The following is a 19570-nucleotide window of genomic DNA, read 5'->3' as shown; positions in this document are numbered from 1 at the left end:
GCGAATTAGGTTCGTCCAAAATACCTCAATCCCGGAAAACTAGTCTTTAGGTACCTATTGCATATTTCTAGAATTATTTATTATATTATTGGCCCTGATACAAGGTCTGTAACTATAAGTTTCAAAAAAAGCTAAGTCAAACAGCGGGCAATGGAGAGAGCTGTGCTCGGAGAATCACTACGTGATCAAATCACAATAGACCCTTCTCGAACGTGCGAGAAGATAAAAAATAACAATTATTTATGTCAAGTATATCTAATGTATGAACGAATAAAAGTGTGTATACGATTAACAGTTCGTTTTATTTAAAACAATAATTCTTAGTCTATTACATTAATAACTTACTACTAGTTACTTCGTGCCACGTCAAAAGAGCGACGGGTAATTTTTACAATCACATTCGAACGAGCTCGTCTAACTTAGTTATATACAAGTATTATTACAAGTGTGTTTGATTATTACTTTAAAGATTGCCTTTTTGTTTAGGACACCCTATTTTAACCCATGCGGAGAGAATATTTTGTTTTTACATTGTTATTGATAACTATAAAGACTTGATATGAAATGAAAAACTATTTAAGAATCTACAAGTCGAGCCCTGTATAGGAGAGATATAAGCCTCCTGATCCTCATACTTTAAAATAACTAATCAAGGAAAAAATTGATTTTCGCATGTGTGTGGGAGTACGAGTGTACTCCAAGAACCTAGGTCATTGTGCCTATAGTTTTTCCCAAAATTAGTTCTGCGGTCGTGTATAAAATAGAGAATAATTCTTAATAAACTTAAAAGTTATTAAGTGGCTCATCCGAATGTTTTTATTATTATCAATAGCTTAAATCACCATTCCCATTAGCGCTCGTTTCCCATGGCATCTACTATAACAGAGAGAGGGTTATAATAATATAATGTCATATTTAAAGGGCGTGGCGCATAAGTGGCCAACACCGCAGCCGTCTTTAAGATTTTCTCTCTTTTTCAACGTTTAGTTTGAATGGATCCTATAACATCTCAAATTGTTTTCAGAGTAATATTTTAACTCCTAATGCAAGGAGGTGTTAATATTTTATATAATTTTGTACGTGTGCACCGATTTGAACACCGTTTTTTTATTACGTGCTCCTTAATTCTGCGCAAATTCTTGCATACGATTTACGGCTATAGGTTTTCCTAGAAATCAAAATGGCGGATGCCAGGGAGCTACACAAAAATGAGTGTACCCGTTTTACCCAGGCTGCTCAAAAAAGGAGTGTAATGTTTTCCGATTACAGTCGTGTAGGTATGTCAGTTTCTTCATTACATACTTCTAAATGCCTGAACTTATTTAGTGATTCAATATGGTTACATATGGCGTATGTTGCCATAATGAAAATGAGGGTGTTTTTTTGATTACTTAGGTACTTGTTTCCATAACTTTTAATTTTGTATGTATATAATATTGTATAGAGTGTTTGTTTGTTTGTCCTTCCTTCACGCTCTTACTAAGCAACAAATCATCTTGATTTTTGGCTTAGAGTTAGTTGAAAAACATAGGCAAGTTTTATTCAGGAAATCGAATTAGAACGAAAGAACGCGGAACCAGTTAGTGATATTATAACTTAATCATATTGTCATTTATTATTGCAATATATATAAATAAGCATTTTAAATAAAACCTTTGGAAAATATAAGACTACTTGTTATGTTGCTATTCCCACAATACGGGGTTGAACGCAACATCTAAGGCTGCCCGCGCACACGTCAATATTATCGAGAATATTGCCTTTGTGTATTGAAGAGTTGGAGTATTGGCAAGAAAGAGTTTTTGCCTGTATGTAGGCAGCCTTAAAGATAAGTTAATTACTGATTCACGAGGAACTCTAAAAACAGGATGTCATTTTTGATATATTCGAACTTGTCCAGACTCGTGTGCGGTATGAAGATGTACTGCCTCTTCATCTGTAGGATGCTCATGTCGACGGTTTCGGTGGACTTCGTCTTCTCGTCGCCCGCTTCGTCGTAGTCGTGCCTTTTCGACGAGGACTTTCGACGGAGGTCGAGCGACTTTACTATATCCATTGCCTGTGGAGGGTCGATATTATTTTTCGTATACAAATACAAGACTGGGAACAAAAAATGAGACGGAAATTTTACGTTTAGGGATTTGTTTAGGGTAATACCGTAGTCCGTAACGTGAGAAGCGGTGATAGGGCAATGGGAAGGAGCTCGATTTCACTTTCGGGGAACCGAATCGAATCCCAGTACGCAAAATTCAGAATTCAAATAAGTACTCTAAAATTCATAATTCATTTTTTCAAGTAGGCCTACTTTATAAGCACTTTTGAAACTAGAGAGAGAAGAGCCGGCAACTATTACAGAGCACGGGTCTCCTCCCACAATGAGAAGGGGTTAAGGCCGTAGTCCAATACGCCCAGTCCGGATTGGTGAATTCCACACACCTTTGAGAACATTATGTAGATCTCTCAGGCATGCAGATTTCCTTAAGATGTTTTCCTTCACCGTTGAAGCAAGTAATATTTTGATTACTTAAAACGCACATAACTTAGAGGTATCAAAAGTTAGAGGTGCGCGCTGGGATTCGAACTCTGCCGCCCGAAAGGCAGGTACACTAACGTTTAGAAGGCAGGAGTGGTTTTTAGTTTGTAGAAGTCCGACACTATCCAGAGGGATGTCCGTGAGGAGTTTCCCCTCCTAATTAAAAAAAAGGCTGGTCCTCGAGTATTTACCAGCACATTTCACTCAGAGAGCGTCTAAAGCTCACCTGGTTCTTATTAGCAGGCTGGTCTCTCAGTACGATGCTGACGCTGAGGTCGCAGGGCCACTCCAGCAGCGGGTCGTAGGGGCCCGTCACCAGCCGCACAGTGCTGGTGATGTGGCGCCCCTTCCACTTGCCTATGCCGTTCAGCTGAACTTCGGCCTGCAAAACCCATACTAATATTGTAAACATATATTGTAAACGCAAAAATGTGTTTGTTTGGCGGTCCTTACTTTTCGCCTTAACTAAGCAACCAATTAACTTCATTTTTGATGTAGAATAATTAATAATAATACTTTACCTTAGTATTAGAAGGATGGAGAGTAAGGCAACTTTTTATCCCACTAAATAAATTGGTTCCCACGGGATTGGTAGACATCCCCGCTCGCTACGTTGTATGTAGCTGTTTTAAATTTTCTTTTCTCTAGTTTTTTAAAGGTAGATCACTTACCTACTCATCTTATCTTAGTTATATAGCGAGGGACCTACTCACCTTCAACGTGTAGCCGTATTTACTGGTGCGGAACAGCGGGCTAGTTAATACAGCATCATTGTCTTTGGCATCTTTCATTCGAGCGGTGAAGTTGTCTATTCTCCATAAGAGGTGACCTGTGGAGTTAGTAGGTACGTAACAATAATCAATAATGAAAGGTGTTTATTGTTTCGGATAGACAGTATCTGACAACCACATTACGGGTATCCTGCGACGACCTCCCTGGTGCACCAGGTTTTCAGTTGAGGGTCCCGGATTCGATTCTCGGCTGGAGTGATTTTAAGAATTTAAAGTTTCTTAATTTTCTCTGAACTTTGGCTTGTTCCCACCCTAGAGGACGTAATGATGCCAGGTTACCAATTGGGTTATGGATTTAATATAACTGTCATATCCGTAACAGGTTAGTTAGACTAGTGTTATAAACATCTGCTGATCTAAACAATAAATAAATAAAAAAAAAACATTGTATTTTAGATAAGTAAAAGAATTGAAAATCCAATAGCTTCAGCACTACTTTATAGTTATTTTGAGGATAAGATACTAAATATCGTATCACAATAATTATTCATACCTGATTTGTAAAATATGCGCGTAAGATAAATGTAGGTATACTTTATATAAAATTTGTCTACATACATAACGTTTTATATTATGCCAAAAAAAATGTGAGAAAAGACCACAACGCCCACCACTGCGCTAAAATACGTCGATAGGAGGTCAATAAAAAATACAAACTATACGTACAAAAGTAACCCATGTTCTATGGTAAATAACCGGATGGAGTAATTGTTTTGATTATTCTTTTGTGATGAATGGGACCTATTTGCATACAAAAGCTGGTACTTATGTACTTAGATTTCTATAGCGCATTTCGGTTCTCGCCCACTATTACTTCAGTAACTTTGCTCCCAATATAGTTTACTATTGTGTACCCATTATATGTTGTAAAAGTTTATTAGGTTTCGCTCCTGGGTACAGGTTCTTTAGAAGCACAGAGGCATGTCAGTAGCAACATTTATGTTTGTATACCTACTCCTAGTAAACTCATTGTGATTAAGATGTTAGTAGTCTGTGGTGGATAGAGAACAATGGTACCGGCTTAAAACTTGGCGTGGAACTTGTCGTGTGGTCTTTACATTAAAGTGAAAATAAAACTATTATGGTTTAGTTATTAACAAATTAATAAAAATAGTTAATACCACAATGACAAGGCACTAGGTATTTAGTATTGTGGTAGGACAACAAAGTTTCTTGTTCCCAGCCTGTTTAATGACCTACTTGATGAGTTTAGGAACACATGTGTCTGCATTTGTGTCATTAACACAGACAGGGACTCTTTAAAAAAGGGTCCTAAAAAAGAAGCTTAGGGATGTTTTTGTGCGGGACCTGTAAATGCTAGGTAATAAATTAACAACTTTGATTTGTCTTTATCTACTTCCTTCCTACTTATAAGTCGAAATAGTTTTAATTTATAATAATTTATTAGTACGTTATATTATAAGACAGCTGATCCCGTTAACAAACTGTTCTACTACGTTATTTTACTCTAGTATTTGTGACTGGAAATAAAATTATTCATTAATTTTATTTCCAGTCACAAATACTAGAGTAATAAATGTAGATGTAATAAATATTAAATATTAATGCGAAGTATCAAAAGCAAAAATCGCCAACAAGATTTAAACACTAAAGTATGTTAAAGCAAAGTGCGACGCATATTTTGTCTTACCATTATCTCCACCAAGGTCAGGGTTGTCCAAACTGACTCTGCTCTGAAAGTCGGCGAGTTCACTGCGCATCTTGTGGTAGGATTTGGTCAGAGCCCTCAGGTCCCGGGACACTTTGTCCATCCTCATCGATTGTTCCGCCGTTTCGGCGCGAGCATCAGCTGTGGCCACCTCCAGGACTGCTAGACGGTCTATAGCCTAGAATTTATCATCAAGAGCAGCCCTGTTTATATCTCACAGCTGGGAACATCCCAATAAGGTGACCTGATAAACCTCGCACCACCTAAACAATATTGCGGCTTTTCGGTTCCTTTGGGTTTTTCATAATTTTGTTTAAGCAATTGTTTAATAATGAGGCAATCATTATTCCAATTTTTTTTGCGAGACACGTATAATATAGAAAATATAAGTATTATTTTATAGTATAGATTTGTGATAATTAAAAGAAACAATGGCGTTTTGTGCCTGGAGAAACTTTCGAATCTCAAAATTCTTGCCCATTCCCTTCCGTTATAAGCATATAGTTATATTGCTACACTCATGTCATGGTTGATATAGTCAACCACGTTACGTCGCACGTTTGTCGCACGTTAGTCAATGTTAATGGTAAACTTACAGGTCTTTCAGCAGTTGTATTTTGTATCTGCATCCTCAGCACTGACAACTGGGCTAGCTGTTCCGAGGACCTGCGGGATTCCAGCAGTTCAGTTTCCAGCATCGCGCGACTCTCCGAATTTCTTTCTCTCTCTTCCTCTACTGTTTGCTTGATGTACTCGATCACTTCCTCTGCAAAATGCTGAGTTACCTTAATATCATAATAAAGCTACTGAGTCAGTGTTGCTTTTAATTAAATTCATTAAAAGCAACACTGACTCGTACGACTGCATCGTTTGTCTAGTAGTTAGCCTGTAGAGTACAGAAAACGAGTGCCTGGGTTCTATTCCCGCCTCATTTATGAGCTATTGTGTTTTATTAACAATTCTCAGTACCAGGCCGTACTTCGTAAATGGGCGTTATCCTGGCTTCAAGCGCCAGAGCAGACATTTTGATTACCAAGAACATTAATAGTCTACATTCTGCTGTCATCCTATTCACAAACAAGTAAGCAATACCTAAATTTATAACTAATATACTTTATCAGGTTTCTTCGAAATCATATCAAATGTCGAATTGGGAAGAATCAAAGCTTGTTTCAAGTACATATTTTCAGAGCCCTATTTAGACGATTTAAGATCGTTTGGAAGAATCATTATCAACGAGCATCGTATAGCTGACTGTCTCACTTACCAAGACTCTTAATAGTACGTATTCTATTGTCATGTTGCGTCAGTGCTTGCTCCAGAAGTTCCCTTTCGTGCTGCTCGTGAACCAGGCTGCTGACTGCGCTCTCCAACCTCATCACTGTCGACAGTTGCTGGCTTTGCAACTCCTGCAATAGGAGACATGCCAGCGGGACATGTTATTATGCTTAAAAAATGAGGAAGATCGTTAACGAGCCAGATTCGAGAGATTCGACGGATATGTTAGAGCCGACGGTGAAAACACACATGTACATAATCCCAGGCTGTTGTCTAAAGTCGGGACTGCTGTTGCTACTCCAAAGATATTCGACTTTTCTAACCCACTTGAAATAGGACTACAGGATCAGCACAACAAATGCCTGTGCATTGTAATTTTAGAAGTATCGAGGTATGTCAGAAATGACGCCCAAGGTGAAAAAATTCTTCCACACTCACACGCTGGGATGATTAGCACTTTTGCAGGACTAGCCTAACACTGGCGGAGCCTGTCACAGCAGGTCCAACCGCAAACCAGACGTCCGTGGATGTCGACAAAGCAAGTAATACCGGAATTTACAACAACACCCCTGCGTTCTACAGCCAAAGCATCTCTGACAGCAACTGCAAACTAGTCCAAAAGCTATGATAAAAATGTCAGTTCTACTCGAATAATAGTGATAAAGTACTTAGAGAACAATACCTAGGAAGTACAGGTTGCTTGCGAATCTCAACCTGTGCTAGGAGGCTATAGCACGAAACCTGTATCACCATCTTATATATTAGGAGACACGGACCAGAGACGTCGTTGGAGGGGCGATCAGTTTGCCTGCTGTCCTTACCTGTAAAGCTAGTTGCACGTTAGACAAGTCATGCTTGAACTGCGCAGCCCAATTAGCAGCGCGTTCTGCTTCGTCGTCCACTGTTGCTCGGATAGACACCAGCGTCGAGAGGAAGTGCTGAGCTCGTTGCTCAACTAGCACCAGCTTAGAACGGAGGTTCTCAAGCTCTGTAGACTGGAGATCACGGTGACTGGATTCTTCGGCGAGGTTTAACCTTTAAGCAATATATGTAAGGTATTTCTTATTTAGACGTAAACGAATTAAATATCTGTTGAAGGCGCCTTCGAAAAATGTGATTTAATGGAAGTTGGGGGAAAGTGTTTAGAAATCTCACGTTAAACTTTTCCAGGAAAATAAAAATCCTCACCATATTGGGAATTAAAATGGAATAATTTTTTCTATACACTTATTCTGTCTATATTTACTTACTTACTTAATCTGTATATATTTATATATATTATGTATATTTTATATTTAAATATTACGTATATTTATTTAAATTATATATGTTTATGTATCTTTACATTTATGTATCTATATACACTCTTGGCACTATCCCGTTCTCTTGCTGTAAGTCCTATCTACAAAGGTTGCATGTAATAGATTGCTTGCAGCAATAAGGCCGCCTTTGCATGTCTACATTGTGTAATGTATACTCCTTACTTTTTCTTTCCTGTATGTTATACGTGCAATAAAGTGTTTCTTCTTCTGTCTAATGTATTGCCATGCATATGTGTTGTGATTGTATTTTTATTTTGTTTATTTTCCTGGTCAAGCTTTAAGAAGGAAAGCTTTAAATTCAAAGAATATATTCCAGAAACCTTTACTTTTTATATTACCTTTTAAATAAGTGGTTCTTATTCCTAAGCAAAATAAAGGAACTCTAAAATAATAATCTAATTAAATGTAAACTTGATAGATAGATACAGAAGCGATGGTAGCCCAGTGGGTAGGGCTTAGACTTCACTTTCTTTGCCGACTTCGAATGTAGCACGCACTTCTAACTTTTCTTATACCTTTAAGTTATGTGCGTTTTAAGCAATTAAAATATAACTTGCTTTAACGATGAAGGAAAACATCGTGAGGAAAACTGCATGCTTAAGATTTTACCATAATTTTCTCAAAGGTGTGTGGAGTCCACCGATCCGAACTGGGTTCGTGGCGTGGTGGCGTGGTGGCCTATGGCCTTAACTCCTTCTCATTGTGGAAGGAGACCTATGCCCTGTAGTGGGCAAGTAATAGGATGATATACTTAATACTTAGTTATAGTTCCTTGCAAACACCAGATGATAAAGCCGAGGTCTCGTATGCAAAAACCTAGCCGTATCTACTAACTTTATGGATGTGACTTCTTTCTCAAGGTAGCTGACGCAGTCTTCGAGGGGAACGGACGCGGGGTTCCACGTGTGGTTTGTGATGGCTGGTGGGGCGGGATCGGAGAGCCTTGCATGGCTCGGCGACGCCACGTCTCTGCTCTAGAAGGTTTAGTAAATTAACAATAAGTAATGAATACTACAGCGGTGTTAATTCTGTTGTACACAAATCTCTATAACAAAATCAGCAGGTCTTTTATCTTCATTTTCATAAGTTAACACTTAAAATGTTTTTAAATTACTTTGTATGGAAAAATAAATGTGCTTCTTTTTATACCTACTTATCGTGAAGACAGAACTGCATTTATACCTATCAATTTACCTTTGTGCAACAGAATTGGCCCCATTGTATCACGCCCATCAGACCGTAACAAAGCAATGCTGCTTTGCGTCAGAAATAAACATGGTGGTAGTACTTTCCATGACCAGGATGTGTCACAAAAAGCTGTTGCTACTGCCGTGTCTACTTGTTTTATTTGTTGTTTTGTAGGGATATTAAATAGCCAGGTACCTTTTCCATCTGCGGACACTCCTTGACATGCGTGTCTCGGTGCTTCCTCTGTATCCAGGCGCCGCAGCGCAGCGGGCACTGCTCCAGTATACTGCCGCATTGTTTCAGATGGTTCTGTTCAATTGTAGAAACTTTAAAGCATGATTTTATGGGGTGCCGTACCACAACCTGCTTGCTGATATTAAAACGATATTCAAATTGCAGGAAACAGCTGTACGGTCAATATATAAACTTAAATCACGTGTTTCCCTTCGTAAAAATTCAAGAAATAGGAGTACTATATATGTGTATGTATGTGTATTTTTATATATATACTTATATATATTATTACATTTATTTAATTATTTTTGTATTTTTTAGTAAGTAAATCTATGTTATTATACGTATAGAATTGCGATTTCCCGTCTCTCATTGCCTTATTCCATTAGTTAAGGTAGCCTGGAAGCGATTACTTTTAGTGATGAGGCTGCCTTTTGCACATAATTTATGTTAAAGTAATTAGTGTTTCTGTGTGTTTCCTTTATTATAAAATAAAGGTGTTTAAATAAATAAAATAAATGTACTAACGGTAGCTTCACAATATATTTATAAGTAACAATACTTATAGTATTTGTAAGACCAAACATTACTAGTTATAAACGAAAAGTGGATATAAACAACTGCCTTGCTCCAAATTGCGAAAGGTGCAGAAGTCATTTTAGGGGTTTTTGCATTTTATAAATAATTTTATTGTAATTCTGAAAAAAAATTAAATAATTATTTATAATTTAAAATAATTATTTAAATCGGTTATAATTTATCGGAGTTATGGTTTAAAATCGTCAAACACTATCATCCCCTCTCCCAAAGGTATCGAGCTTAAGAGCTCAGACCTTGGTACATAGACCCCGTATCTCATGAACCGTGATATTAAGACAGTTGAAATTTTCCCAGATGAAAATCTGTTGCCGCTATATACATAAAACTCGCATACAGCAGACATATTTTTTTTGCCGTTTATAAAAATAATAGTACGTAACCCTTCGTGGTCTTGTCCGACTCGCTCTTGGTCAGTTTTTTAGATTGCCTTAAAGACCGAATCCTAGAATATAAAGAAGGTATTAGTTGTTGCCCGCGTTTATTATGATTTATTCATGAATCCTCTGGAAACCGTTAATTTTCCTGTGATAGAAAGTTAATAGGTTGCTGAGTTAGAGCGTAAAGTAAGTACAAACAAACAAACTTTCGCATTCATATTAAGTTTATTTTTGTGGGTTAAAATGTAGTCTATGTTAGGTACTGTCTTCTTTCAATAAACTTTGTGCCCAAATTCAAGTCAATTAATGGCTTAGTTAGGGCGTAAAATAAGGATAAACAAATATACATTTTCGCATTTATAATATTAAATAGTATCACGTATCATTTACTGATTTCTACGCATTTTTTTCTGGCTTAGTTTAAAATACTTTTATTTCGGGCTAATATCTATATTTCGGGATAAATTAGACCTTCTAATAGTGGTAGAATGATTAAAATCAGTTCAGTAGTTTCAGAGTTTATCTTTTACGTGAATGGGATCGGCATTGTAATATTTGCTTCGCGTATAACTTCTGCTAATTTTGTACCATTGTACGACTTTCATTCTACGACTTACAGCGTCGCTCCCACGAAGCTCGTCTCCTATGGGTGTTAAATAATCTCCCTCAAGAACTGCAGAAATCCGACTGGTATTTTCAGAGATTTGCGCTTTCAAACAAACAAATATACAAAAAACAAACTCTGCTTTATTATTTGTTTCCCTTGTCGTGTATTTTATTAATATTAGCATTCATGTATACAAATTGATGTTATTGCAGAGAGTGACACTGTTTTTTATTCCACTAAAAGTCAGCCTCTTACATCAATCTCACCAGTGCTTTGATTTGAAAATTTGCTCGCTCGCAAACTAGGAGTCGATTTCGAAATACTAATAATAACTTCAGAGTAAATTGGATTTAAGTCAGATTGCATCATAGCTCAAATTTTCCTACAATTATTCAGAATATGAAAATCGTACAGGATTTGAGACTCTAAATTAACTGCTTTTAGGCCCATTTTAGTTTGGCAAATCTTTTTTTAAGTCTACAATATATACAATATACAACGTGTAACGGAATTACGAAATACTCTTGATGGGTGCATAAGTATATTTTATAAGGAATGTCCCTGTAAGAATATCAAATTAAAAGAGCCATATTTTTTGTTTTTCCATACAAACTAATTCAAAGCATTCTAAGTACTTGAACCTTTAGACAACCCTACTGAAAATAAAAGACCGACACGTGCATAGTACGCGTCGCGTACGTAATAAAGTGACAGTACTCGCTTGATTTTACTTTTGTATCTGAAGTTACGACTGTATCTGATATCTTTCTATAAAAACGATGGTAATGGTTTACCCAAAAACTATTAGCGTTTCGGTTTCACCAATAATTTTGAGAGATAGTAAATAAAGCCTCTGAAGTATTATTTCGGTTTTCATTTATACCTTGTATTTTATATATAGTATATACAATGTGAAATATATATAGGCTTGGCGGCACATCGTTTTCAGTAGGGTGATAAATAGACACGACTAGAGCCTCTAACCCACCAGATCATCAGAGAAAATTAATCATCATGAATTATTATTCCCATATTGCCTGACTACTGAGTTTCTTGCCGACTCTTCTCGGTAGAATCTGCTTTCCGAACCGGTGGTACAGTCACTACAAACATACATGCTTGACGTTTCAAAAGTGCTTATAAAGTAGGCCTACTTGAATTTAATGAATTTTATCTTTTATGATAAAAAAGATAAAATAAAAAAAATAAAAAATCAACCCTTTATACAAACTTGTAAAATAGAAGCAGATACACGCATAAACACTCGTAATATAAAGATTTCTGACCAGCTTTTTTGACAATTTTGATAACGTATAATTACCGAAAATAATGACGTTTTTAATAAAGATACTATATAAAATAATAATTTAAATACATACGCAATACTCTTTTTGTGAGAATTTAAAGGTTACCAATTTTTTTAAGGTCTTCTGGAACTTTATTGCTCTGAATTAATGAAGTAAGGTAATCAAGTAATTAAAAGGTTTAATTATGTATCCAATCCAGCCACGTTCGATACGATATTTTCGAAGTTCAGGTATGATGTGTCTTCTCTCAGTGTGAGAAGGCCTTAGTCCGCCGCGCTGGCCAAGTGCGAATTGGTAGACTTCACACACCATTGAGGACATTATGGAGAAATCTCTCGCTTGTAGGTTTCCCCACGATGTTTTCCTTCACCGTCGAAGCAAGTGATAGATTAGTATTTGAAAAAATGCACATAACTTATAAAAGTTAGAGGCGTGCTGAGATTCAAACTCGCCCGCCCCGAAAATGAACCACCAATCGGCACTGGGCCAGTGTGGTGGACTACGGCCTAAAATCCTTCGCATTGTGCAACCCACGTTTTAAAACCTATTTAGGACGGCTGAACCGTTTCTGATGGGGTTTTCTAAATATTCTTACTCCTACGCACTGACCTGTAACTTCCCCATCTCAAAGGCATCGTTGCAGAAGTAGCAGGGTCTCTCCTTAGGTCTCACTTCTTCGGCGTCAGCTTCCACTCTCTTGATGCTCATTTTCGCACCAATTCTCAAAAGGCAACACCAGGCATTTGGATCAATTTTGAAAACTGCTTAACTTAACACTTCAGTCAGCACCTAGTACTTCCTACCACTATAATTGTACTAAACAAAAACAAAACAAAAATACACAAAATGTATTTTAGGGATTCATTTAGTTACAGAGGTTATTGAAGTCCTCTTTCTTTTAGTCGGTCGCGAAATATCACAGAATTCTCCTTTGTTATAGAAACCGTGAAAACTCCTTCACACTTTTCTAACAACTTTCCGAACTTTGCAATTTTAATCGTGTAGGTAAATTGCTCGTCAAAAATTTTAAGTCCTATAATAAAGGATTGTAGGTACCTTAAAAAGTCCATTTATTAAGAAAAAACTGTAGATATGGGCGTTTACCACTGCGGCACATCACTAAAAGTCCAGTTCACACTCACACTATTGTTAACATCATATTAATTTTATTGTGCATATATTTATTGAGTTTCGCATGTAAAACACGAGGTCTGTGCACAATTTAGCAGGCAATGTGGCCTCAACGCATCGACGCCCATCACGACCCACTAGTGATTCAGTACCTACAGCTATCATCCGCCATGACACCTGATATGATAACAGTGATAACGGTGATAACGCGAGTTAGTAGTGCTGGTTTTGTCTATTGTTGTGTTTATTGGGTTAAGGTGGCATTTTGAAAATGGTGGTATCAAGATCTTTGAGGTAATACTCCTCCTATTTCACTTTTGTTTGTTTGAGAAAGGTAGGTAGGTATTGTGGGAATCAAACTTTCGTCGACCTATTTGGCACAGTAGTAAAAAGAGTAGGGGCAATTCGATAATTCATAATTTTTGGGTTTTCTCTGGTTTGGTCTATTCACTTCGACCGTGGCTAGTTATCACTCGACAAAGGCGTGTCGCCAAGGTATTTCGCGTTACGGAACCATGCCGCGTAGAAACGGAGTAAGATATAGGTGAGGTTATTAAATGAATTAGTTAATAAATAAGTACCAAACTTATAAACACCAAAGAGAAGATTCACAAAAATAAGGTAGAAAGTTCTATTTTGCGGAATTAGCGCTATACAGCCATCTCTTTATGGCACCCTAAGGCGTATAAGAGAATGCTTTAGATGCATGGTAGGCGGTACAACATATTATATGTACATATATAGATATAGACATATGATTAAAAGTATACAAATAACATACGATACAACCAAAAATTAAAATACAACAATATAATATGTATTTAAAACATAATTATATACATTTAACTATAATATTGACTTGGATATTAAGTTGATAGCCTTTTAGTTTTGCAATAGACCTATATTTATTAGCGTTTAAACAGCTATTATAAAGACGTTAACAATCATTTGGGTATACCCCAGAATAATGGACAGTTTCAAGATTATAAGACATTTATCACTGAATCATGGATATTAACGTCATATTTGTTTACAAACTGACGAGATGGTGGTTAAGAAGGTACCTATGTAAACGTTCCCGATTATTTTGCAGATTTAAAAGAAACGGATGTCAAGAATCAACCAGATAGTTCACTTGATGGCAAGTGATCAGAAGCATTCCGGAAGACTAGACCAGAGAAAATTGAGAAGTTATAAACTTACCAAAATTATTATAAAACCATAACATTCATAGTAGCTCCAGGGAAATTGATGAATACGCAAAAAAAAATTGAATAATAAGGAAGTTTTGCTAGACCCCTATGTTTCAGATATTACTTGGCAAGTCAAAGCGAAGCCTTTCTCACTGGACCGAATATTTGATGAGCGATCGAGAGAGAAAGGTATTTAGTACAAGACGATGCAGCCATGTAGGTACTGTTGGTTTGATAATTGTTATCTCAATCGCTCTGATACAATTACAGCGTTAAGACTTTGTTTCGGACATATTCCAACAACAAAAATATAAGTCCTAATTGCTCCACATGTGGGGTAATTGAGGATATTTATCATGTTGTGTTGGTCGTTGGAATGTTTGCGGAATGAACAACTTAGAATTAGTTTACTAGATACTTAGTTTATTTAAGTTAATTTAAGTATAGTAGATGTAATTAGCTTTTTAGTGTTTCCTCTTAGATCAGAATCAAAACTGATACTTATATAAATTAGTTATATCTATATACACATTGAGAGAATAAATATCTGTATATAACTAGCAGAGCGACATAGTCACATTATGTGACTAAGCTCTATAAATAAAGAAAAAAACAAAACTAATCTTATATATTTTAAGAGTGTTTGGTTGTTATTTATCCTTAAGAAATAAAACCAACGGTTGCCAACAAATAGGGTTTGTAAAAACACGTGGATGAAGTTCGCGAGTACCAGAATCTTATAAAGAACTAGCTCATACACGCGACTTTGTTCGCGTGGACGTGAAGGTTGTTTATTCCCACGAGAACTCTCTTACTTACCGGGATAAAAGGTAGCCCTTGTTCTTTTCCATGTCAAAGGCTACATGCATGCTAAATTTCATCCAAATCCGTTCGGCCGTTTTTGCGTGATTGTGTAACAAACATCCACACTTTCACATTTATAATATTAGTAGGACTAGCTGATACCCGCGGCTTTGTTCGCGTGGATCAAGTTTTTTTACTCCCACAGAAACTCTCTTATTTACCGTGATAAAAGGTAGCATATGTTCTTTTCCATGTCTATGGCTACATGCATGACAAATTTCATCCAAATCCGTTCAGCCGTTTTTGCGTGATTGAGTAACAAACATCCACACTTTCACATTTATAATATTAGTGAGATTATGTATGTTCTATATTATATTGTTATATATTATATAGTGGGTTTGGCGTGCCCATTTCTATATAATTATATATATTGTATAGAAATGGATAAAGATAATAAAATAACCGCTCGTAATTAGTATAATATGTTTATGGATGATTCGGTACAGTTTTGCAACTAAGTATCTATAGGTCTTGTATACATTTTTTATCGTATTTCAGCTTGAGGTCAGTGACTGTCGCAAAACGCGGCGTCCACGATGGATAATGGCGAAACATATAAACTGGTTTACGTTTTATAAACCAGAACGTGATAAAGTTAAAAAATTATAACCAGACTAACTAACTATTGCCTATAAAAACAAACTGGTGGGTACAACGATTCTTAATTTGTAGCAATTTCGCTAAATTTAATTCGTACCTAAACATTTTTTATTAATATAATTTCATTTATGTACTTAATAATGTTACAACAATATTTATAACTAAACTAATTACTGGAAAGGTCATACCCGTGTGGAATAGTGGCCGATTGGCGCAGTGGGCAGCGACCCTGCTTTCTGAGTTCGGTTCCCACAACTGGACAATATTTGTGTGATGAACATGAATGTTTTTTAGCCATAACACAAGCTGCGCTTACTTTGGGGCTAGATGGCGATGTGTGTAGTGTCGTAGTATATTAATTTATTTATAGTGCAAACTGCAAAGAATTCTGATTGCATTACCACGCTGAACAGCCAGGTTGATTCTTCGCGCGCAAAAAAAATGAGCCGATGGGTTTTGTCACCAGATATGGCAATTAACCACAGTGTGTTATGTCTGGCAAGAATTTTTTATTCATTAATCTTTGGAATTATTAAAAACTGTGAAATAGATATTTTTTACCCCAGAGTCCAAATAACAAATAAAATAATAAATGTAAATTATTGCAACTTAGCAGATTTTAATTTCGTAGACATTTAAAAAAAAATTGACATCCCTTAAGTGGTGTTACTACATGTACCTACATAGATATACCTTAACTAGCTTACAAGTATGCCTTAACTAGATAAAATACTAACTCTGAGCCAAAATTCTCTTTTGCTGCGTGAAATAAATATCCAACACCACCAACTTTAAAATATAAGTACAGATAAGAAATCTAACTACCGGCAAGGAAGTAATGTTAATTATAATATTAACCTTCAGGCTCTTGTCCCAAATCATCATAAACCTTGATAATGAAGTGCGTGGAAAATATACTTACTGTTACCGTGTACAATTGATTTTATCAATTTGAATTTAGGAATCTGCGCAAGCGCATCCCTGACGGATTTTTTTTATAATGGTGGTTTTACACGTGGCGTGATAGCTGCCACACCATTAGCTTTATCACTCAAAGCTTGATTTAAGTCATGACAATTCATTCAATCGATAATTATATAGTAGAATTTTAGACTGATTAAAAAAAATAACCCCATAATATCCTTAAAAATACTAATATATTACGCTTACTAGAAGAATTCACACATTACAACAACACAACATACATTTTTATGTTTCGTTCGTTTCCATCTAGTCCAGACAAAAGAAAGCAAATTTATTCTTGTTTCGTGTTACCTCCATTACAGAAATTTTATGTCTTACGTTATCTGTTACAATAACGTAACTAAGGCTAGAAATGATAATACCTTACATACGAAAATAGGGGCTCCACAAAACCAATAGTTAAACGTCAAGTCAGTCTGTGTCTCTACCACCGGTTCGGCAGGCAGATTTTACCGAGAAGAGCCCGCAAGAAACTTGCTCTTTTTCAACATCATTTTACAGTTTACAATGAAAAAATATATAAATGATGAATTTTCTATCTTGTGAGAAATGAGAGCGGAGCCAGCTTGCGAGCAGCTTTGTCGTTAAGTAATTCATCAATCGTATAGGTACATACATCAATACATGGTATAACACATTTACCTCCCGTAATCTGGTAAAAAGCGCATTGAATCAAAAACCAGTACCTATCATAATATTTGATCCGTCACTTTGCAGAAAACTGCGCCGCGTGAAGCTACCCTAACATGATGCTTCGTGAAGTTGTGACATTGTGTAATGCTCCGTCGAAGCCTTTGTTGATTCAGTCATCAGTGTTTCGTCAACGTTCGCAGGGAGAGGTGTTGCTTGCTGCTGCTCATTAGAATCGAATAGTTCGCGAGTTTCATTTACTCAGCTAACTTATTACTTATAATTAATTAAAAATATTCTCACTTCGGTTATTCTAAATTTAATTATTTAATAAAGTGTTGTGAAGTGTTTTTGTTTATAAAACAAAAGAAGATCTTTACCTGGAATCTTGTTGATGTGAGTTAATTTTGTATAAATATTACTTCTACTTTTAATTTATTAAAATAAGCAATGTCTTTGAGCCTTTAATCTATCTGTTCCGTAATATTATGGAAGCATTTTAACCAATAAAACTTTTGATTAATTCTCACCGCCTTTAGCAAACAACATTTTATTAATAAACAGCAATTTTAACTTTAGGTTTTGATTAATTCCATTTTATTAGGATCGTATATAGCGTAATATGAAGGTAGGTAATTATTTTTGTTTAGCTTATTATTTTTATGTAGGTAGGTAAGCTAAAACTCAGGTTCTAGGCATGTATTTTATTAAAATGATCATTTATAGACTATTACATATATTATAGTATCATCATTCGAAATGTAGATCAGGCGGACTTTTATTACAATAATGATAATTTATTTGCTAGAATTGCAGGTCACAATAAGTTGTTTTACAATAATTAAAATACATTCCTACATAATCGAATGAGTTTAAAAAGATTTAAACTCATTCGAAAAAAGAAAAAAAAAATGAATTTAATTAAGGAAATAATAATTATAGTTAAAGATTTCAAGCCAAAATTTTAGATCAAATGATCATTTAAAGATTCGTTAACACTGTAGTAAGTTTTATCGTTAAGTATTTTGAAAATATTGAAAATTTATATTGGCCATTTTTTATTGGAGTCTGGCAGTTTATTATATAAAGTTATATATAGCCATGCAATAAGAATTTTAAGAATAAAAGTGCCCGTATTTATATCTATTGACCTTGCATAATAGAGAAATATGACTTGAGAAGATATTATGACGGAATTCATGATTTTTTTTTTCACTGTTGCAATGAATTAATTGACATAATTGCTGACTAATTAATTGATTAAATTCTGAACTTTTCTTACCCTTTACTAAACCTTTATTAAACATACTGCACTGGTATTCACTAAAAAGGAATAAAATTTCTCCCAACTGCCAGAGCACAGAAATAAAGATGAGCAGTTCCTCTTCGTTTATACCTAGAACACTTAATAAGATTAGTTGCATATTACAGCTAGAAAAGTTGCTGGGACTCTAACTCGGCCCTGTAAATTATAATAAACATAAATATACTACGATAATACACACATCGCCATCCAGCCCCAAAGTAAGCGTAGCTTGTCTTATGAATACTGAAATGACTGATGAATATTTTTATGAATATTTTAGAATATACATATGAACACCCAGACACTGTAAAAGCATTCATGCTCATCCCACAAACATTTTCCAGTAGTGGGAATTGAGGCAGAAGTCCTAACCCACAAAGAAATAAAATAAATTGACTGTATCCACCCCCGTGCCCCAGAGAGCACTTCAGGAACATTTAATCATTGTTTATAAGCCCACTATTGTAGCAGTATCATCTATAAAAAAGTAGTTTATGATTCAAGTTTAACAATTTTTTGATTATTTTTTTCATAAAATGGACGTTGTTAACACTTGTATTGAATTTATCGAAGGTTAAGAAAGAAACTTGAAAATTTACTGCAAACTTGACCACCAAAGCTGTACTTGTTATCCTTTACTTTCAAGTATCAATACCTGTTTATTTATCCTTTACATTATAAAAAATACCTACGTAAGGTATTTTTTTATGCTTCTGCTATTAAATCGTCTTATGTATGTTATTTTGGTTTGTATTTTTTTCTATAATCCTAACTAATGTTATAAATTTAATAATAATAATAATAATTTATTCACAAGAATGTAGGTACATACAGTTTTTAAAATGTAAAGTAGTTATTATAATATTTATACAAACAGATGCGTGCCTCACAAATTATATTGGTGTGTTTGTAATAAATGTATGTAATGGTACCATTTAAAAGTTTGTATGTTT

The 19570-nt window shown here is 35.4% G+C and overlaps 2 protein-coding genes and 1 long non-coding RNA gene across 4 annotated transcripts in view; 2 read left to right on the top strand and 1 right to left on the bottom strand.

The window, feature by feature from the left end:
- Positions 1-271: 271 nt before the first annotated feature.
- LOC120625333 (TNF receptor-associated factor 1) lies at positions 272-16467 on the bottom strand. Its single transcript, XM_039892369.1, has 11 exons — positions 16435-16467; positions 12516-12722; positions 8977-9090; positions 8428-8567; positions 7093-7306; positions 6261-6402; positions 5590-5759; positions 4976-5171; positions 3247-3362; positions 2760-2915; positions 272-2059 (listed from the first exon to the last, which is right to left on the bottom strand). Exons 2-11 carry the CDS (start codon positions 12612-12614, stop codon positions 1838-1840), a joined length of 1569 nt encoding a protein of 522 aa, XP_039748303.1. The 5' UTR covers positions 12615-12722; positions 16435-16467; the 3' UTR covers positions 272-1837.
- Positions 13238-15792, top strand: LOC120625334. 2 transcript variants are annotated; one of them, XR_005658796.1, is made up of 3 exons: positions 13238-13331; positions 14131-14446; positions 15596-15792. It is a non-coding gene; the product is annotated as an uncharacterized LOC120625334 (long non-coding RNA). The 2 variants fall into 2 exon arrangements; XR_005658795.1 differs by having other exon boundaries at positions 14131-14450.
- A 1183-nt stretch (positions 16468-17650) lies between the features above and the next one.
- The window catches only part of LOC120625135, a 99169-nt gene continuing 97249 nt past the window's right edge, over positions 17651-19570 (top strand). The window contains exon 1 of the mRNA XM_039892080.1: positions 17651-17707. The gene's annotated coding sequence lies outside the window, so the exon portion shown is untranslated. The remainder of the gene's footprint in view (positions 17708-19570) is intronic.

The sequence above is a fragment of the Pararge aegeria genome, chromosome 7 (genome assembly GCF_905163445.1).
Source record: "Pararge aegeria chromosome 7, ilParAegt1.1, whole genome shotgun sequence".
NCBI lineage: Eukaryota > Metazoa > Arthropoda > Insecta > Lepidoptera > Nymphalidae > Pararge > Pararge aegeria.
Note: the sequence above shows the minus strand (reverse complement) of the source record. Positions and strands in the feature narration are given on the sequence as shown.